The 18,449-nt window shown below is 40.2% G+C and overlaps 1 protein-coding gene across 1 annotated transcript; it reads left to right on the forward strand.

The window, feature by feature from the left end:
* The first annotated feature begins 899 nt into the window (after positions 1 to 899).
* LOC110987872 (uncharacterized) lies at positions 900 to 12,253 on the forward strand. The gene is made up of 5 exons (XM_022250997.2): positions 900 to 1,310; positions 6,132 to 6,300; positions 8,660 to 8,835; positions 9,934 to 10,552; positions 10,759 to 12,253. The coding sequence occupies exons 2-5, from the start codon at positions 6,159 to 6,161 to the stop codon at positions 11,160 to 11,162; spliced, it is 1,341 nt and encodes a 446-aa protein (XP_022106689.2). The 5' UTR covers positions 900 to 1,310; positions 6,132 to 6,158; the 3' UTR covers positions 11,163 to 12,253.
* The last annotated feature ends 6,196 nt before the right edge of the window (positions 12,254 to 18,449 follow it).

Genomic DNA, 18,449 nt, shown 5'->3' on the forward strand with positions numbered 1-18,449 from the left:
TTATCCTTAGTGGGAAATACATTGCCCTAATTGTGCTCCCCATGTTGAAACATACAAATTCATTGGTCATCTAAGCACGTATATTTCAATTTAGACAACTGCTCAGGCTGGTACAGATGGGGGGATTGATTGATCTTACAGGATCAACCTAGTATTTATTTTTTCAGTAAGTGATATCATATAACCACTTTTAACACCACCAATAGTGACTCAAGTGATTTTTCTTTCAGTCTAATAATGCACGTTGTGCCTTCTAACGAGACCAAGATTTCTTAATTTTGGTAAATTTCACAAGTGACAGTTCAATGCAAATAGACAAATATGGCGACAAAATACACAATAAAGTTCATTTACTGCTAGATTTTGAAACAGATATTCCCCTTTGGCTCTTCTTTTTCAAAGTGTGTAAAAAAATGTAGCTTCATCTCCTAGAACGGCCATTACAGGTTACATTCAATAAAAGCTAAAATGTTTAGCCCCAAAATAAGTTTGGCCCTAGGAAAATTTGGTTCTGGATCTGCCCTTTGCCTTTTGCAAGAAATAAATAAATAGATAAATAAAATCTTAAATGGAGTTCTGCTCCTGCGGAAGGCCGAAGTATACATGTTTCATTTTATTAGTTGTCGCTCGGTAAAAACGTCTGTTCTGTGGAGAAAAACGGCACCAACATCAAGTTTCTGTTCAAATTTTGTGTTTGAGAGAAGGGAAGTTCACACACACACGTACATATAATTTGCCCAGTGTGTGTATGTCAACCCTGAATATCAAACAGAAATAACAGTTCCTGTGTGGTTTTGCATACACGGGGTTTTGCACGGCATAAAGGAGACAATGGACCACCAGCAAAAAGACTCCGCCCCCAATTTGCAAAGACCGTCGCTGCGTGACTGACAGAAGTCTGTATAGGGCCTGAACTATCTTAGTCGACGTACGTCTGTAGCTTAGCACGCCTTCCAACATTAATACCACCCAAAATATCCGTTCCCCCCTTGTGTGTGCATGGAAATCCTGTCCAGTAAAAAGCGTGTGAGGGCTAGGAAGGGAGCTCCATTTGTCGGTCCAACCCACCATTCACATCGCTGTCGCCGCGTTGCATGAGCGGATCGAACAAGAAGTCCAACCGGTGTGAATCGTATGTGCCCCGTTTGCTTTCGCTGCGAGCTCCGCTGGCAATCTACCGTTGTGAGTCAGGCAGGCTCCACGACCAATTTGAGGATTTTCAGGGGAGTCTCCTGGACTTGTTTACTTCTGTTATCACTGGAGTGCTTTTGGCCAGAATTAGTCTGCGGTGATTTTTTCGTAAAAATCAGGTAAGCTTAAATGGCATAACTGTTTTGGCATAACTGTATGCAATACAGTATGATGTGGCTCAAACCAGTTTTAACTTTCGATATGATAGCGTCTTAACCTTTCACAACTTTTCTTAACAAAGGTTTTGAAAACAATATCAAAAGAGGAAAGTCTATTTTTTGTATTATTATTTCCTTCTATCCTTCCTTTTGCGGAACTCGTAACATGACTCAGTGGTTAATGGTTGTACTATGAAATTCCAATAGGCTTTTCTTTCACCTGTTTGTTTTTAGTTTATTTGCTTGTTTATTCGCTTGCTTTTTTGCTTTTTTACTTTCTTGCTTGCTTGCTTTTGTGTTATCTGCTGTCCTTAGATGCCAAGGTTCTCTCCAAATTCGTGAGGGCAAACAACATTTTTCTGTTATCTGTTCAGTCTTAAAGGGGCTTGGGTACAGTTCATCTGATGGCAACAATTCCTTGTGTTTACGTTAGATGTTGTATTTCACAAAGTTTGCTTCGTTTACGTTCAGTTCAGGTTTCTCCCACAGTCGTGTATGCTTCTTTCAGACGCTTAGTGCACTTAGCCCTGCCGAAGTTAGGATTTTTGTCAAATGCCGATAAAGCTAATTCAAATGAAGAATCATATGTGATCATTTGTTACTTCATTGGTAGCATTTTAAATGTTATTCTAATTCTTTGTAGTGTTACATGGTAATTTTTACAGGATATTTTTGCGACGTTCTTCCGTTTACTACGGTAAAAGTTTTCCAATGGGCCTTTTCTTTTTCCATGCTGCTCATATTTTTGCAGCGCATAGGTCCGCGGGATAACCCAGTATACTAAGCAACTACTTAAGTCGCGCTTACAAATTAAGGGGACGAACCTAATCCCTTTGCTTTTTCTCCATATTTAGTTACAGTAATGAAAAAAATGTAGAAGCACCCCCCACCACACACACACACACACATAGTACACACTAGCCGCTTCAGCCGGCATCTCGGTCAGTAATCGGAACAATATTTGGTGCCATATGGTTGCCAGCAAGCCTCTGCCTGCCGTTTATTGGTATAATAGACATATTGCCGCCGGCTCTTTGCATTCACCCCCTCAGTTGTCGTCTGCCATTTCCCGCAGAAACAAATCTCGGGGAGATCTGTACAAGTGAAGCAATCACATTTTGCCGCTTTTAGGTGTTAATCGTGTAAGGCAAACAATCCTTAGTTTTTGGTGATTGAGATCCGAGGGTTTAAGCCTGTATGGTACCAGCCGGGCAGGACTTAACATCAATCAAGAAACAAAAAACTATCAGAGCTTAGGACATTAAATCTAGACTGCGTCAAAAGGGATACTTGGGGGGTTGATTGAGATGGCTTTCAAGCGCCGAATGAACCGAGACGATGCGCATTATTTGAGCGGGACAGAAGACACGATAGACGGTCGGCTACAGTCACTAGACACGGTCAGAATGATCTTAAAACAAGAAAAACGCAGTACTGGCTTTTTAATTTTGACGCCATGGAATTGTTTAATCTTTCGCACATTTATTTTGTATGGTGTGTTAAGTAGCACAAGTCTTCTTGTAAAAGAAAATCGTTCATTATTTATCACAATAAAGAACTACGGAATAGGTGTAGGCCTATATTTAGTCTTTATTGATTTTGTAGCATGTAATATGCCTTTGGGACTGCTACTTGAAAAGGAATTTTGAGCAAAGACTGACCCAGATGTCGAAAATGGAAAGTTAAAGAACTTGTCAAAATTTATTTCCAAGAACATCTTTGCATGGGTGTAGTAACTGTCACGTCACTCAATAAGCTTTGATTTATCAGTTCCAACCAAAAAGTCCATCCATTTGAATTAAATTCTTTTTGACAATGAAAAGCATAAAATCTTGATCACGGACGTAGAGATTGTGTAACTGTGGTCCCGAAGGAATACCCCCATTGCAACCTGTCTTTCCATGTCGCATCCTCCAAATCAATCAAATCACCTTTCAGTCAAAACTGTAACAGAACAGTTTCTCGCCCAACAAAGATGCACACGCCGGTCAGCTCGACAAATGACATTATCCTAAATAATAGAGACGTTCAGAAGTGATATCGGCAACCCTTTCATTTGATCTGATTAAGCTGGAGATAGTACGCTTCAAAGTATCCCTCCCCTCTGATGTGTTCATTTCCCTGTCAATCCCCCCCCAAGAAAAGATGTCTCGTGTGGGGACTCTTTCGCAGAAAAGGTCTACCACCACCAGCAGCCCACCGACCGATTGGTTTTCAACACGGCCAAGCCCCGTGCGTCTGTGCGGTGAATACGACCCTTCCTTTTCCCGTTTGGGATTTTGCTTCAACCTATATTATAACCAGTCAATTCAACTATCAACTTCGAGAAGAATAGAAGAGAAAGGAGAAGAGAGAGCGGGAAAATTGAGTAAATTAAATTGTCTCCCATTTCACTGAGCAATTGTCGACGTCTGTTGCCCCGAACTTGAGAGTGACTTTGAGCGTTATTGAATGAAACCACTTGGCCACCAACCGTTGGTTCGACTGGTTGGAGGAGAACCCAGCCGGCGTTAAAGTAAACTAGGCCCATCTGTCGTCTTAATGCAATGGCGTGCTAGGCCTTGTGATAATACTTCCATTAAACTGGTGGTCTTATGGTATAAAAGGCATACAACCTAACAAATATGACTTCCCGTCGACCCAGAGGGAGTACAGGCGCGATGTGTTGGGAAGGACGAACTGGAGGGCTCTCCGTCAAATGCACACGTGTAGGGATCCATTGGTAAATATTTGAAAGAGAAATTATAATACAAATAGATATCCACATGCGCGAATTCGTAGCAATGACTCTATGACTGTAGCAACTTCATAAAAGACCTAGTGTTGTTACAGTTATTTATATTTAACTTGTTACTCTGTTGGTCATTTTTGGGGGAGGTACGCTTTAAAGGTTTGCTTAGTTGGAATTAAAATCAACACAATAGTAGTCTCTAAACTTCCACGTAGTCTGACACATGAGTATATGGCAAGACTTTGAAGTGACCGTATCATATAGAGTGAGTCTTGTGTTTTTGGTTTGTTTGTTTGCTTGCTTGCTTGCTTTTTTAAGTTTTTGAAAGAATGTATATCGACTTTGGATGTCTGGCTTCGTTTGTCATCCACATTAAATATAGGAATCCTTCATATTCGAGCTCCCCAATACCTCAGCCAATTCATCCCCCTCGAACAAACAGGTTGAGTTCTAAGATCCTCGGTTTCCTACCTTATAACAGAGTGTACCTTCGCCAAGGCAGCACCCACCATAACATCGCTGGATATCTTCGAGAAGAAACTGAAATCCCATTTACTCCACTAGTTATATTTCACTTTTACCGTATTACGATTGTGTCCGTAGGCGTCTTGATCGGATCTCTGGACATCTGTGCGCTTTATAATCTATATATTATTATTACTAAGGTTATAAACTCAATTGTGGATTCAGCTTTTAAAGAAAGGGCGCCCAGCGTTATATTGGGAAGGCAAATTGGGTGATAAGAGAGGAGTCTTCCTTTCGGTGGTACTTTTTTTTTACATTTTGGAATAATCAGTTTCCAAAAAAACAAAGGAAGGAAAGGGCCTCTTAAATAATAATCGAAAACTAGGACGCCACGTTGATCAACGTACACTTGTATTTTGGGAAAACTCGGCATCGCAGTGTACGCTTTCAATCTAATACTCTGTTAAAAGGGGGTTGGACCAGTAATGAGCTCATCTATCCTCTCTACGTCCCCTTTTTATTCTGTACTGAATTTAGATGGGTACCATTTTTCAGATAGTAAATAGCTTTATGTTGCACGTCTTGGAACTAGACAGAAAGAAGTTTGGGGGTCGGGGCAGACCATCAGTGTTGTTGTTGTTCAGCGTTTTATCGCAACCACGCAGACTAGTTGTCACTGTACGCCGCAATTGGTCGATCTGCATCATGATTGCACTGTCGCAGTGCACCATTGGTCGATCCTGTAGGAAATCTCGGACTTAACTTCCCACGTTTGGAAACAATCTTCCACAAATGAATTAAAAAGAAGAGGTGATCAGCCAATGATGGAATCAACTACAGATCATGCCACAAGATCGACCGATCGCGGAGAGATCAGCGGTCGCGCAGATCACAATTCGCGGCGAACATTCCTATAGTTTGATTAACCTTGCACTTTAGAGGATTTTTGTCTCTTTCCAGTTTATTCAAAATACACGGACAGATGCTTGTTTCAGTTGAAACCATAAATATCTGCAAAGCTTATATTTGTAGGTCTCGTTGATATTGCTTTAGGCTTGACTTGTTTGACTGTCTTATGCGCTTGGACAACAGCAGCTGCAGAAAACTGACCAAAAAGTTGACTAAAAGAATTGTTGTTACTTCTTTTGGCAGTATTTATGTCGCAGTTTCAACAAAAATAGATAGAATTATTTGATGTTGTGTGTAATTTATCCTTTGTTAACTATTAATAAAGAAGAAAAAGGAAAACAAGAAAAAGAAAGAACAAAGCCTAGTCACCTCACCACTTTTGCAGCCAACCACAGATCAGAATCCGGACACTTCTTTTGGCCTTAATCTTCACTAGAAGTGAAACAAATATTGAAGGAAACATTGTCTAAGTTAATGAAAATTTAAAAGACTCCCTGCATTAATTTATAAAATGTTTTGCTTAATCTATTGTGTTCAAAAAATTTGGCCTTTGATTCCAGAATTTTGAGACAAATGTACGAGTGTCTTATTACAGACTGAGACTCCCAAATACATACACATTTGTAGATTATTTTAAAGCCCTAAACCTTATCGTCACGTTATCTCTCACTTTTCAGAATCCACAGTCAATATTTTAGCCCATTATGATGCAGCATTTTAACGGCTATAATCCCGCCACTTTGGGCGCCATGGGCGCCATGTATAGCATGCATCAGCAGGCTTTGCAACTACATCCAGGCTATCGACCCTCAACGCACGCTCTCTCATTGGCTGAGCGACTGGCAGGTGAGGTGCAATTTGTTTCTTTGTGAACCTTTCAAAATTTCAGCATAGTAACAAATGCAAAAAAGTGGATCAAGAGATCAACAGAGTAACTTGCTCTTTATTGACCCATGAGTAAAAGACAAAAATCATTTCAACTGATGATGAGCATATCGCAAATGAGTTTAAAGTACGCAAAAGACACATATAAAAAAAAAGAGATTGTGTCTACTTTAAGAAATGTTGTCTTTGAATTTGAAACACATATGCACAGAGTATAAAGTATAGTTTAGCTTTTAATTAAGGAACTTTCAAGCGTTACACCGTCTATACCCATCTACAAACCAGGATCCCTCTGGGCAAAAGTAACCAAGCCTCCAGTCGCACTTCATGACAACCCGAGAAAATCGCCTCCGGAACACGGGAGAACTTTGTGTTTTGTCGGATTCGAATACCCCGTCACTATATCAACTTACTCACCGTCTCTCGCTCCCGTGCAAGTCCAGCCAAACAATTGATCCATTCTCCTGTTTGTTTTCTCACGGCTCGCCCCGCATACGCTCCGAACAAACCACCAAATGCAGGGCCATTCACACCAAATATTTTGATTTCCCCAAGACCCTAGCTAATCCGAGCTCCACTCTTTTTGGACACCATTTTTTTGTGTTCTAGGATTTGCTGTTTATAAGACTGCCAAACAGTTGATTTCTTCTTGATCTTAGTCTTTCTTTCCCGATGCCACCTGCAAATTTGTTTTCAACTTTTAGGGGTTGCCACGAAGGGGAAAAGGCGGAAGAAAATAGAAAAATGCACTGGTTTGGAATAGATACGTCTTTGGGGAATATTTCCACCGTCGGCTATTTCACAGAAGCCTTGCTAATGCGCGGATTTTAAACTGTAACTTGAGACAGGCTTTTTTGTATTGGAATCGGCAGATTGTGTATGGCAACATATACATGCAAGGAACGGGACTGACACGGATTTGTCGTGCCTGCCCACACGGGCGAATCCTCGCACATTATCCTGGCCAAGTCAACGTACTTGGTAGACTATTACTTCAGGTCACACACCTGCCGGTGTTACTGAAAACGTTTTACACCCGTGCTAAAGGCCCCTCTTTTTCTTTCGATTTCTTTTATCACCTTCACTTTTTGCAGATGTTTTAAGTTAAAGGTGCACATCACCTGGAATCACCAAATTTCAATGTTTTGGGCCCTCCAAAGGTCTGAGTGAAAGAAACTTAACCTTACGTCTTACAGTCAACGAGAAATATGAAAAAGAAAAGAACTATATACATCCGATGCGGCAACTTGCGTAGGCCTATACGTATTTGCAGCAGTTAATACAAACGATCAAACTAGGAGCATACATGGCTACCCTCGTCAATGACTAGGGTCAATGTTGCAGTTCATTTTGTCGCTTTCTCCTTTTTCTCGTTTCTCCTGTTTCATCATCCTCTTCTTTATTTATTGTTGAAAATTACATGATGTACATGTACAACTCAACGTCCAGAAAGGTGTTTCTTTTGCACGATAAATGCTATATACTATAGGCAAGTTTCGTTCAGATGTACATGTAGTAGTCCGAGTCTCAGGCCGGTTGGTAGCTAGCTGCACAAGCCATATCAGCCGCGGGCAGCGTGCGGCCGAGAAGTGGACGCGTAATCCAAAGAACGTTATATGCAAGTTTCCCTTATTTCTTTATTTCGACACAATGCATGGAAGACTTGAAAACTGCAGTCATTTAATGAAAAAAACGCTGGCTGGATTTCAGTTTAAGACCTCAGAGGGGCGAGCACGTACATGTTCTTTTGATATTTGTAGGGAACATGTATCACTGGAACTAGGACTAGTCCTTTTGGGAGTTACAGTTTGGATTCTCGAAATTCAGTCCCTTAGCAATCAAACAAATCCCGTACATTTCGATGGTATAATTGTAAGAACTATTATATTCCACCTCTGGATGATTGTTCCAAATATTAACTTTTGATAAGGAACACTTTTTATAGCCCAAAGGGCACAATCCAGGACGATGAGTACACTTTTAATGATGATAAACATTTCCATAGCACTTTTTACTGCTACATTTACATTGACTTCAGACATTTTTCCGTCTCTCTGTGCCTCTCCTTGGTGGTTTATCACGTTTGATGGCTCTTGCGTTGGAACTTTCTACCTCTGAACCCCTCACGTTACTACGCCACTAAACACCCCGTGTCTCCAAATATATTTTTTAAAAGTACTTTCACATGAAAATTATGTTTCTCATTCTAAATCTCTTTTATTATAGTTATTTTTGTCAGGTATTTTTGGCAATACAACTTCCACATGTTGAAATCCTGAGCTAAAGCCTTCATACTCCAGTCTCCATGTTGCAATTTCAGACATAATTCTTGAGGCCCGCTATGGTGCCCACAGAAAGCAACGGCGCAGCCGCACTGCGTTCACCAACCAGCAGTTAGCCGCACTGGAGAAAACATTTGCTAAGACACATTACCCAGATGTAGTGATGAGAGAGAGACTCGCAATGTGCACTAATCTGCCTGAGGCGAGAATACAGGTATGAAAATTCATTTTGGGTCTGTTCACAACAATTGGTCTTCTTTTGAGGGGCAGTGTGACGGTACCTTGCATGCTACATGAATAGATTATGTTAAGGGCTAAGGTGAAATTGTTGTATCACTTGTTCGCAAAACAGAGCAAGCAAACGCAAACATGAAGACTCATCACGCAATATCGCCAAAAACCAGACATTGCACGCTCAATAGGAGCCAATATTTCTAATGTACATGTACGTCTAAGAAACGAAAATTCTTCATTGGGCTTTTCGAAATACATGTATATTACAGCTAAACGAATCTCTCATATACAAGAAGGCAATATCAGTGGTTAGGTAATTTGTTTATTATAAGCCTTTTCAACTTCGGTTTGTAAATCTGGGAATCAGGGCTCCAGATTTTCGTCTCCAAAAATACAAAAATGCATTTGCCATTTTACACAGGCCCTGATGGTTGCGTTTTCCCCGTTACACCTGCTGCCAGTGAACTTTCCAGAAAGCTTGCAAGCTTTCAGGCAAATTGCTTTAACTTGCATTAACATCATTATAAATGGAGCAGTTGTTAGACCACACGTCCTTTTTTTAATTTCTGTAAAAAATGGCACAGTAATTGAATATTTACACTTTCCCAAGCTTCTCTATAGGAAATAAGGTTCCTAATCCGCAAATTGCTTTCAAGTTCGCAGTCAGCGCGTAATGTGACACATCAGTTTAGGGAACTGCCTGGGAACAAAAGGGCAAACTAGAACTCTTGAGGAACGTTCATTGTGACACAGCGATTCAAAGGGAGTCCTTGTTGGTGTCTTGCGATTTTAAGAGGATGCTTTTGAGAATGTGCTATGCCTGGGGAATTGGGTCATTAATCAGAAATATTTGCATGGTAGTCTAGTTGCCAGAAGCCAAAAGTATTTCCTATTTTGATGGAACGACTTTTGTATAAAGCTGAAGTGTTCTTATTTCTTTTATGTCAGAAACGAACATTAGTGCGCAATCGGTAGTAAAGTACATACTACTTAAGCAATTAAGTCGAGAGTTTGTGTAATTTTCAACATTCTTAATCATCGGAATATCACAAATAACATCGTATATGACTTGTAATAGGTCTGGTTCAAGAACAGACGAGCAAAGTTCCGAAAACAACAGCGAAACAAGGCCATTGCGGAGAGGGACGCAGACGGGAAAGAAGCGGGCGAAGATAACGACGATGAGAGAGAGACGGAGGAGGTAAGCAGAGGTGCCGTATCACCCCATACAGACCTTGATGAACACCATGACAATGCCAGAGATCACGCAGAGGAAGATCTCCATTCCGAGGACGACGGTGAGGGGGACGAAGATTCAGGTGAGGCTGAGGCTGATGAGTCCTCTAGCGAGAGGTATACTTCAGCCGAACAGCACCTCACTGTAGATGGCCCCCGTGAGGCACCATCCTCGCCCCTTCGAGACTTTGAGAACAACAACACGAAGAAGCTGGCTGGTACCACAGTGGTCCCCTGCGCCGCCTTGGAGGCTAGACGCAGGGACAGCCCACAGGTCATCTTGAGAAGCGACGAGGGGACCAAGAATTACGATCGGGAAAGGAAACAGGAGGTGGTGCAGGAGAAGGAACCCTATGAGGGGGCCTCTCCCGGGGCATCACCTTTGATACCAATGTCTGAAGATACACCAAAATCCATTCCTTCGCCTCTCAGACCATCCGTATCCATCACGACAATGCAAAGTAAGTTTTACATTTCAACGAATATTCCTTTTCCTCTGTCTGGTTATGTTACTTAATCATAACCTGGAGGGTATTCCAATCTTGCTTTGTACGAAATCCCAGTTTGTACTTTGGACTTTTAAGCAGAGCATAGACCAACTGTGTTTCCTTTTCTCCTATTAATGCAAAACACTATTTAGAATTGTATTTTGCAAATATCTTTTCAGATCCCCTCAGCGGCTTCCTTGGCACTCCACACACAACGACCACTTTCCCAGATGCCATGGGCTTCCCACACTTCCGAGGAGCAGGTCAATTTGGTGCATTCGACCCCAGTTCTGCAGCCCTGCTGGCCCGGCCCGGCATGCCACCGGCCTTTGGACACTTCTCCGCCCTCTCCGGCGACCGACAGTCCGCCAATGCTGCTGCAGCTCTCTCTGGATTCTATTCTCCCCACATGGCCGGCTTCGCAGCCACATGGTCTCCGGCACACTTACTGCCCCACATCTCTCCAAACGGAGTGTCAGCAGCACTGGCCATGCCGCACAATATGCAAAGTAGCAGCATTGAGAATCTGCGTATTAGAGCTAAGCAACATGCAGCCGCATTGGGTGTCAACATTGGCGACTGATGAACCCGCTAGGGATGAACAACAACCAAATTTTTATTTTTAAACTACTGAAGTGGCAATTGCCGACCAAACTTTTAGTTGCACAAAATACGCTTAGATGATAATTTACAAATGGCTTTAATGTGTATTCAAAATTGCCCCTTTTTCAAATGTAACGAATTAATGTCCTCTCAACATATTGCAATCGCTCACCTATATTTGTTATTATGTATATGAGAAAATCCAGATTTCCAGTATGTCAAAAATATTATTATTCCTCAGGTTTCTCCTACAAACCCAAAAGAAGTTGCATGCATCCTGTATAAATAATTATGTAACTATGCCGCCAAAACAAAATTACGTAAACAAACCGACGATAATCAGAAGACAATGCAGCTGATGTGCGTTCTGCGTGATCTGGGACTCTACCTAAAGTGGTATTAGCTATTGGGTTGGCACAAGAATTAATCCTTTATAAACAGCTGTTTTGTATGATCGTATTTTGGTGTCAAACATACTTAAACTTCAGTCACTCATCTTTAAATAAAATAAAGTAAGGACAACGAAACCATCGACAGAGAGTAAGCGGTTTGTGTTTGAATTAATACAGTATGTATAATTTTAACAGAATTCAAAAATAAAACAATCAGTTTCTTTTAGTATGATTTTAAAAGTCTTTCCAAAGGTAACGCAGTGCCGCAATATTAAGAACTTGACTGTTAACTGTTAAGGTAAACAAAAGGTTTAGAACATTTTATGTGTATACTTCGGCGGTTGTGTTACATATTACTTAGGTGTAAATATTTAGTATGCTTAATGCAGTGTAACAATGGTTCACTCAGGTGAAGCATAGTGGTTTAAAATGCAAACGGGTTTGATAATAACCTGCAGTGATACAGTTACAAACAAGAAATTCTTCATCAGATTCATTTTTGGTCACAATAGCTCCAATAAAATAGCAAAATAATTCAAAAACTAGAATTAATATTTTGACATTATTCATGAAACTAACAGCATTTAACTTGGCGTAAAGTGATTAACCTGTACGTGTACATACTATTTCCTCCCACTGATAAACTTCGTTACAAATAGATGTTCTATTGCATAAACAATTGGCTTTTTGGTTTCGTCAGCGAAAAACAAATCTCTTCAGCCTATTCATACCTGTAAACAGGGGCATGACCAAAAAGAGTGCAAAGCTTTGACCGGGGGCATAGTTTTCAGCAATATCAAAGTGACATCCATTGTAAACAGGATTCAAATCTAAGGTATTTTTACACAATTTTTTTATATCAATCTCCTTTTCTCCTTTCGTTGTCTCGTCTTTTCCTCTTTATTTGTATTTTTTTCCATGGGGCAAGCGCCCCTTTGCCTCCTATATCGGTTTTGACACGGTTAAATTCACCTTAAACCAACAGAACTGAGAGATCCATTATGCTGATAATTGTGAATTTAATATTTTGCTTTTGATTTAAAAGCTGAAACAAGGTTCTTGGTGTGTATTCCCTTCTGGTAATACTGCATAGCAACGACATAATATGTCTTACTGCGTTTTTTACTTCTGACTAGCATTTGTAGAGAAAATACTTTTGAGTAAGAATTTTATTTTTAAAGGTTTTTTGTGAAATAAATTCTGCGAAATAGTGGGCTTATCTATTTGAAATTGCGATGATTAAGATTACGGGCTATTTAAGCAAAGATTTTCCTAAATATGAGTTTTGCAATTGTTATCTTTCAAAACCTGTGTATATTAACAGAGATCTGACTAATTAAACTATTCTCCAGAGACAACAATAATAATATTGGCATTGAATGACGTAATATATTAAAGTAATTATAAGCCTTGGTATCAAACTCTTCTTATTTAATCAATTCAGCAATTATATTGTTTCAATTAGTAATTTCTTTTTTCACTCTAAAAAAACGATAGGATTCAAATATACGTTCATAATCTAGCCAGTTTCAAGAAACTGGTGTTTCTGTCAGGGGAAATATCCAGTACTTTTCTATCATGCATCATACCAAAAAATGTATTTAATCGATTTCATTCCGTGGATCAAAATTATCCCTGTTTTGTAACAAAAGTGAGAGAAATGATCGGGGGTTTTTGTCATTGTCGTATAATTTCATTTTGGTTAATGACGCCCATAACGAAAACCAGTTTTGCATCAGCTACACATTTTTTCGGACTCCCTAAACGAGATCTAATCTACTGATTGATGCAGCAGCTAAGTTATTAAACTCTAACTTTTCCTTTACCTAATCTCTCTCATTAACGACGCTAAATGTCTCAAGCAATTGAGGAGTGTTTTTATTTTTTTTCACTTTTTCATCTTCCAAATACTACTTCGTGTATTTTGTACTGGAGAGCACTCTCTGATGCAATCAATCTTCTTCTGCTATTGTGGCCGTGTGATTAATGACTTTAATGACTGGTTTGCCAGTCAAAGAGCGATCATGCAACAACTTGACCACCAACCGAAAAGCTCCCCAGCTCGTGACCGGAATAATCAAAGCCTAATCATGCTACAATTCGGCCATTGCCTAAACAAAAAACCAAAAATAAATAAATAAATAAAAATTCTAAAAAATCAGCACATCTTCCCCTGCCTGTTTCAGAAATGTGACTCAAAGACTAACTGTATTTGCTCCGGGGGTAAATATTTCAAAGGGAGAAAAACCTGCAAATTATGCGGTTGCACCAATCGCGACGGATAATGCGGGACTTCAAGCTTAGTCGTAGATGGCAGAAGAACTGGGTTGATCATGAACGTGTTGAATCTGCCACCACTTAGTGGTTCGTTTGTTTAACCGTCTGTCAGCCTAAAAAGAAAGAACAAAGGCAAACTAGGGGATGGATTGCCTCTTATTCCCCCTTCTGTTTTTAGCGAGTACAGACGATACACGGGAACAGTGAAAAGGGATGGATAAGTGGAACGGTAAACTCTAAGCGCTGATGTGACGAGGGGATGAGGGGCGACGGGCCGCTGAATAAGCACACAGGACAAGATGGCTGGTTAAAGAGCTTTGTGTCGGGATCCGATTTGGAAATCGTTAAGCTAAGAAAATATCTTCTAGCCTTTTCTATGGCAGCGTTCCGGGGTAAAGAGCAAAGAAACTTAAGAAATAGTGAAAAATTACAAATGAAGGAAGGAAGAAAATAATAGGACGCTGAAAAAGCTGAAATTCCTAAGAATGCCACCCCAACCACAGCAAACACGCACATTTTTGCATACGTTTTTATCCAAGGTCCACATTTTGTCTGCAGCACACCTGCATCCGATTGATGGATCACATGTCATTAAGTTATTCGTTCTTTTCAATCATAGCACCCGTTTAAAGGAACTTTATTTCACATGACTGGTTCTAACAGAAGAGGAAATATTGAAAGTCAACGAATCAGTCGACGAGAACTTATGCAGGTATTTTATAAATAAATAATTTTCTATTCCACAAGGCTTTCACCCCATAATATTATTCTTATCGTTGTACTCATGAACGTTTATTATTTGTTTACAAATAATCAAGTCCCCCGACGAATTTTTTTGTTTTGTCTTTTTTTTTTTTTTTTTTTTGCTTTAGGGCCTACAAGGAATACCTTATACGTGAGTAGCAGACAAAGTAATCAGTATTAGCACCGAAACCCTGAAAAACACCAGCAAATAAAACCAAGGATGTCGGGACAGTGAGTAAGGCTTCCCCAAACTGCATTCGATTTTGAATTCCCCCCCCACACACACACAATCCAACATCAAAAGCTGGATACACTGCCGATGATGTGTTGTGTGCCCAAGCTCACTATCGCCCAACATTTTGTTGGTGTGAACAGCCGTCACCGCGCCCACCGCGTGCATGCTCCCCCCACCTTTTCTCTGTGCGTGAAAAGCAGCGACTGTTCCCACCACGCATACCGCGGCGTGCACACAGTTCAGCGGTGTAATATTATTAATAGGGGAAACATAAAAATGTAAACAGTACTAACCGGAAGATGTTTGATACTAGATGTGCAACTAGATCCAAATATGTTCTGGTGAGTGCTGTCTCAATTTTAGTTTTATCCATTCTCCAGTTTCCCTATTTTTCAGTTCATCGGTATAGCTAAACAATTGGGTTTTTTAAGAGCCGTCAACACACTCTTTGCGTGCACGCGTACAGTGCCATGTTCTTTCTGTTCGAAGAGCCACAATGGACCACTTCACTATGTGCGCCTGTGCATAAATAACACGGAGGCAAATAAACTTGAACAGCCCACTGAAAATGTACAGAGGGCACAAATTCCAACCTCATTTCTCTCAGCTTCTGCACCTTTTTCACTTTCGTCTTCGGACAACCCGCTAAAATCATTATAGCTATTACTGTCTGGTCTAAAAGGATTTTACGCAGCGCTAAATTAAAAAAAAAAAAAACCAAAAAAAAAAAAAACAGTCTTTGCTTTCTCCCAGAGCGCACGACGTCAAAAGAAATTAACAGGGTTCCTTCCGAATCGGTGCGATTAAATAGTTTTGTACGTCAGAGTAGTATGCACCATTCGTACAACGCTGAATCGTGGGCTGAACGGAGGGTGAATTGTGAGGTAGCTTCGACTGGTTTAGGTTTTGTTTCGCTACTTACGTTGTCGACCGAGAATGGTGGTTAGCATCTTAACGTATCGCACGATTTGTTTTATAGCTCACCTTGAACGGAACTCAACTGTTTTCTTTCGCCCTTGTACGACTCCAACGAACGAATTTCTTTTCTGTTTTGCTCTCCGAAATTCCTATTACACCAGAAAGTAATAGCTATAATGATTTTAAGGGGTTTTCCGAAGACAAAAGTGAAAAAAATGCAGAAGCTGAGAGAAAATGACGTTGAAATTTGTGCCCCTGTACATTTTCAATGGGCCGCTCGAGTGTTTTGCCTCCAAATGGCATTTATGCGCATGTGCAAACAAATTTGAACTTATTAGTGAACTGGTCTATGCGCACCGCAGTACAATGGTGTCCTGTTCATGACTTCGTCATACACTCCATGCAGTACTGACCACAAGCTTCTACGGTGAAAACTCAGGTCGCGAATTAGCGTCGCTTTTGTGATTCCTTGCTCGCCAGGATGACGTCACCTGCTGCTGGTACTACTTTGTGCATTGGGCTTGGTTTAAGGTGACATCAACCCGGTGAGTATGAGTGCAGTAGGTCTTTTCTTTTTTATGGTAGCATACATCCCCTCTGCAAACTGCCTCGTACGCATATAGGCTGGTAATAGTAACGGAACCAGTTTCTTGTAGTTCTTGCCAAACATGCAGAATTTTGCTGCTCAGAAACAAAGTTTATGTTGAATTTGTTATTTTGTCAGTTTGCTCATGAATTTTTATTATGAGGTATTATGAATTTTGAGGTACAGTAATCAAATAAAGCATGGTTTGTTTCTAGCATTTTTTAATTACTGGTCCCACTACTTCCCCTCAAATTACGCTGTATTTGTACCTAGAGAAAGGACAAAGAAGGGGTAACAGCCCTGGAACTTTAAAGTGGTCGATGAGACGAATAATAGGAAACATTACAATGACGCAGGGTTACTGCCTGCATCTTAACCGGACAAGAGGGGCCAGTAATATCCTAGTGATATTTGTGGTGCGTTGTTGAAATTAACTACAACTTATCGCAGTAACCAGGAAATAGAGAGAAAAAACCTAACGTTAGACCTCCTTTGCCTTCGTGAATAAGCTTTTTAATTTTAATACACTGTTCCATTGACCATACAATGTTTGTAATTTTATATTTGTCCATCCAAAGCTTTAGTATTCAAAGACTTGGTACAAATTTGGCTAAGAGTGGCTAATAACATGTTGACCACCACTGGAAAGCTAAGATAACAAAAAAAATGTGCTATTCATCAAAAGGAGTGATCATGAGATCTCATAAAATACTCTTTTTTATAAATGCCGTAATAACAATGACTTAAATAAAACACAAAATCTTACAAACTACTAGGCATTTTCCCAAAAATAACTCCAGAAGAAAGAGTTTGAGATTGCAATAACTGTACATGAAACTGTAGCGCACGCAGTCTAACACAAGTATCTACGCAGGCATTAAATTTGATACTGTTGTGAGACCGCACCAAGCACCATCAATAAGACGTGAATATTCAATTTACTTTACTTCACAAAGTTTTAAGGATGCAGATTACCAGCGACAAATGCGGTGATGATCATTAAGTACAAAGGGGCACTTTTTCATGGACTCGGACTCGGACACAGATGTGGTGAACTTGAACCGCAGCACAGCAAAGCTGTCTCATGATTGTCAAACAGATGGTGCGTATCAAGCGCTCACTGCGCTCTGGCAATGGACATACCAGGCATGCCAGAATGCGGTAAATGGTCAGATGTTATACCCAGGGCAGTTCCTTGTTATCCTTCCTCCATAATAGACCTTTTTATCAATAAACTCATAATTACGCACACATGCGCACAAATGGCCCCGGCGCCAAGAAGTGTGAGCGGGCCATTGAAAAAAAGGGTGCAGGGTGCGACTTTGATGATCATTTTCTTCAAGTTTTTCTTCAAAAAAATCCCATTAAAACTTTTTTGCTATAACTTTCTAATCTAAGTGGGATTTTTAGTTCTTTGTAAACAGCTTTATAAAAAGATTTTTCCTGCGCACACGTGATCGCTGTTTCTCAGTATGAGCCCCTTCCATCATAAGTGGTGTAAATTACATCGTTAGTGTTCTTGGGGAATCTGAAGAACCAATTCACTTTCTCCGGGGAATCTGCACTTTGTCTTGTCGTACAACCCCAAACACAACAACTGGATACCATTTATTTCGGCATTACTCGTGCACATGCGTGCATAGTTATGAATTTATTAGTTAAAAGGTCTGTTTGAATAATGGGTAATTCCAGAAATTAGGGGTCCAAAAGTGTGACATTTTTGTGTCCCTGTTACATCTGACCTTTGTATTTGACATGGGAATATCACCGGAATAGATTTCAAACTGTTACTAATTGTTTGGCAGGTAATTTTGCATTAATTAATCATTCTTGGAAATTAAAAAAATATGTTCTGAACTTACAAAAACATAGTCAGATGTGACAGGGAAACTAAAAATACCCCAATTCTGGAATTACCCTAATACGTTGCTCTGTGCCTGTAGGCGCGATGGGCCGACTCGCAGCTCTTCATACAATGAAGTAGTGTTTGTACTACGCGGCTCGCAGTAAGCAGGGTTGTATAGCTCTTCACACAAGCACTAAATTTCCATCTTTCTGTCAGCTTATAGGATTTATTAAGGCGTTTTATACATCAATGATAAATGTTTCACATTC

This window comes from Acanthaster planci, linkage group LG19 (assembly GCF_054643075.1).
Source record: "Acanthaster planci isolate LZ-2023a linkage group LG19, COTS_SCS, whole genome shotgun sequence".
NCBI lineage: Eukaryota > Metazoa > Echinodermata > Asteroidea > Valvatida > Acanthasteridae > Acanthaster > Acanthaster planci.

Bases quoted from the DNA above. Each gene is read 5' to 3' on its own strand.
- LOC110987872 (XM_022250997.2), top strand. From the start codon at position 6,159: ATGATGCAGCATTTTAACGGCTATAATCCCGCCACTTTGGGCGCCATG. The intron at 6,301-8,659 runs GTGAGGTGCAAT...TTGCAATTTCAG, and splicing joins ATTGGCTGAGCGACTGGCAG to ACATAATTCTTGAGGCCCGC. The intron at 8,836-9,933 runs GTATGAAAATTC...GACTTGTAATAG, and splicing joins TGCCTGAGGCGAGAATACAG to GTCTGGTTCAAGAACAGACG.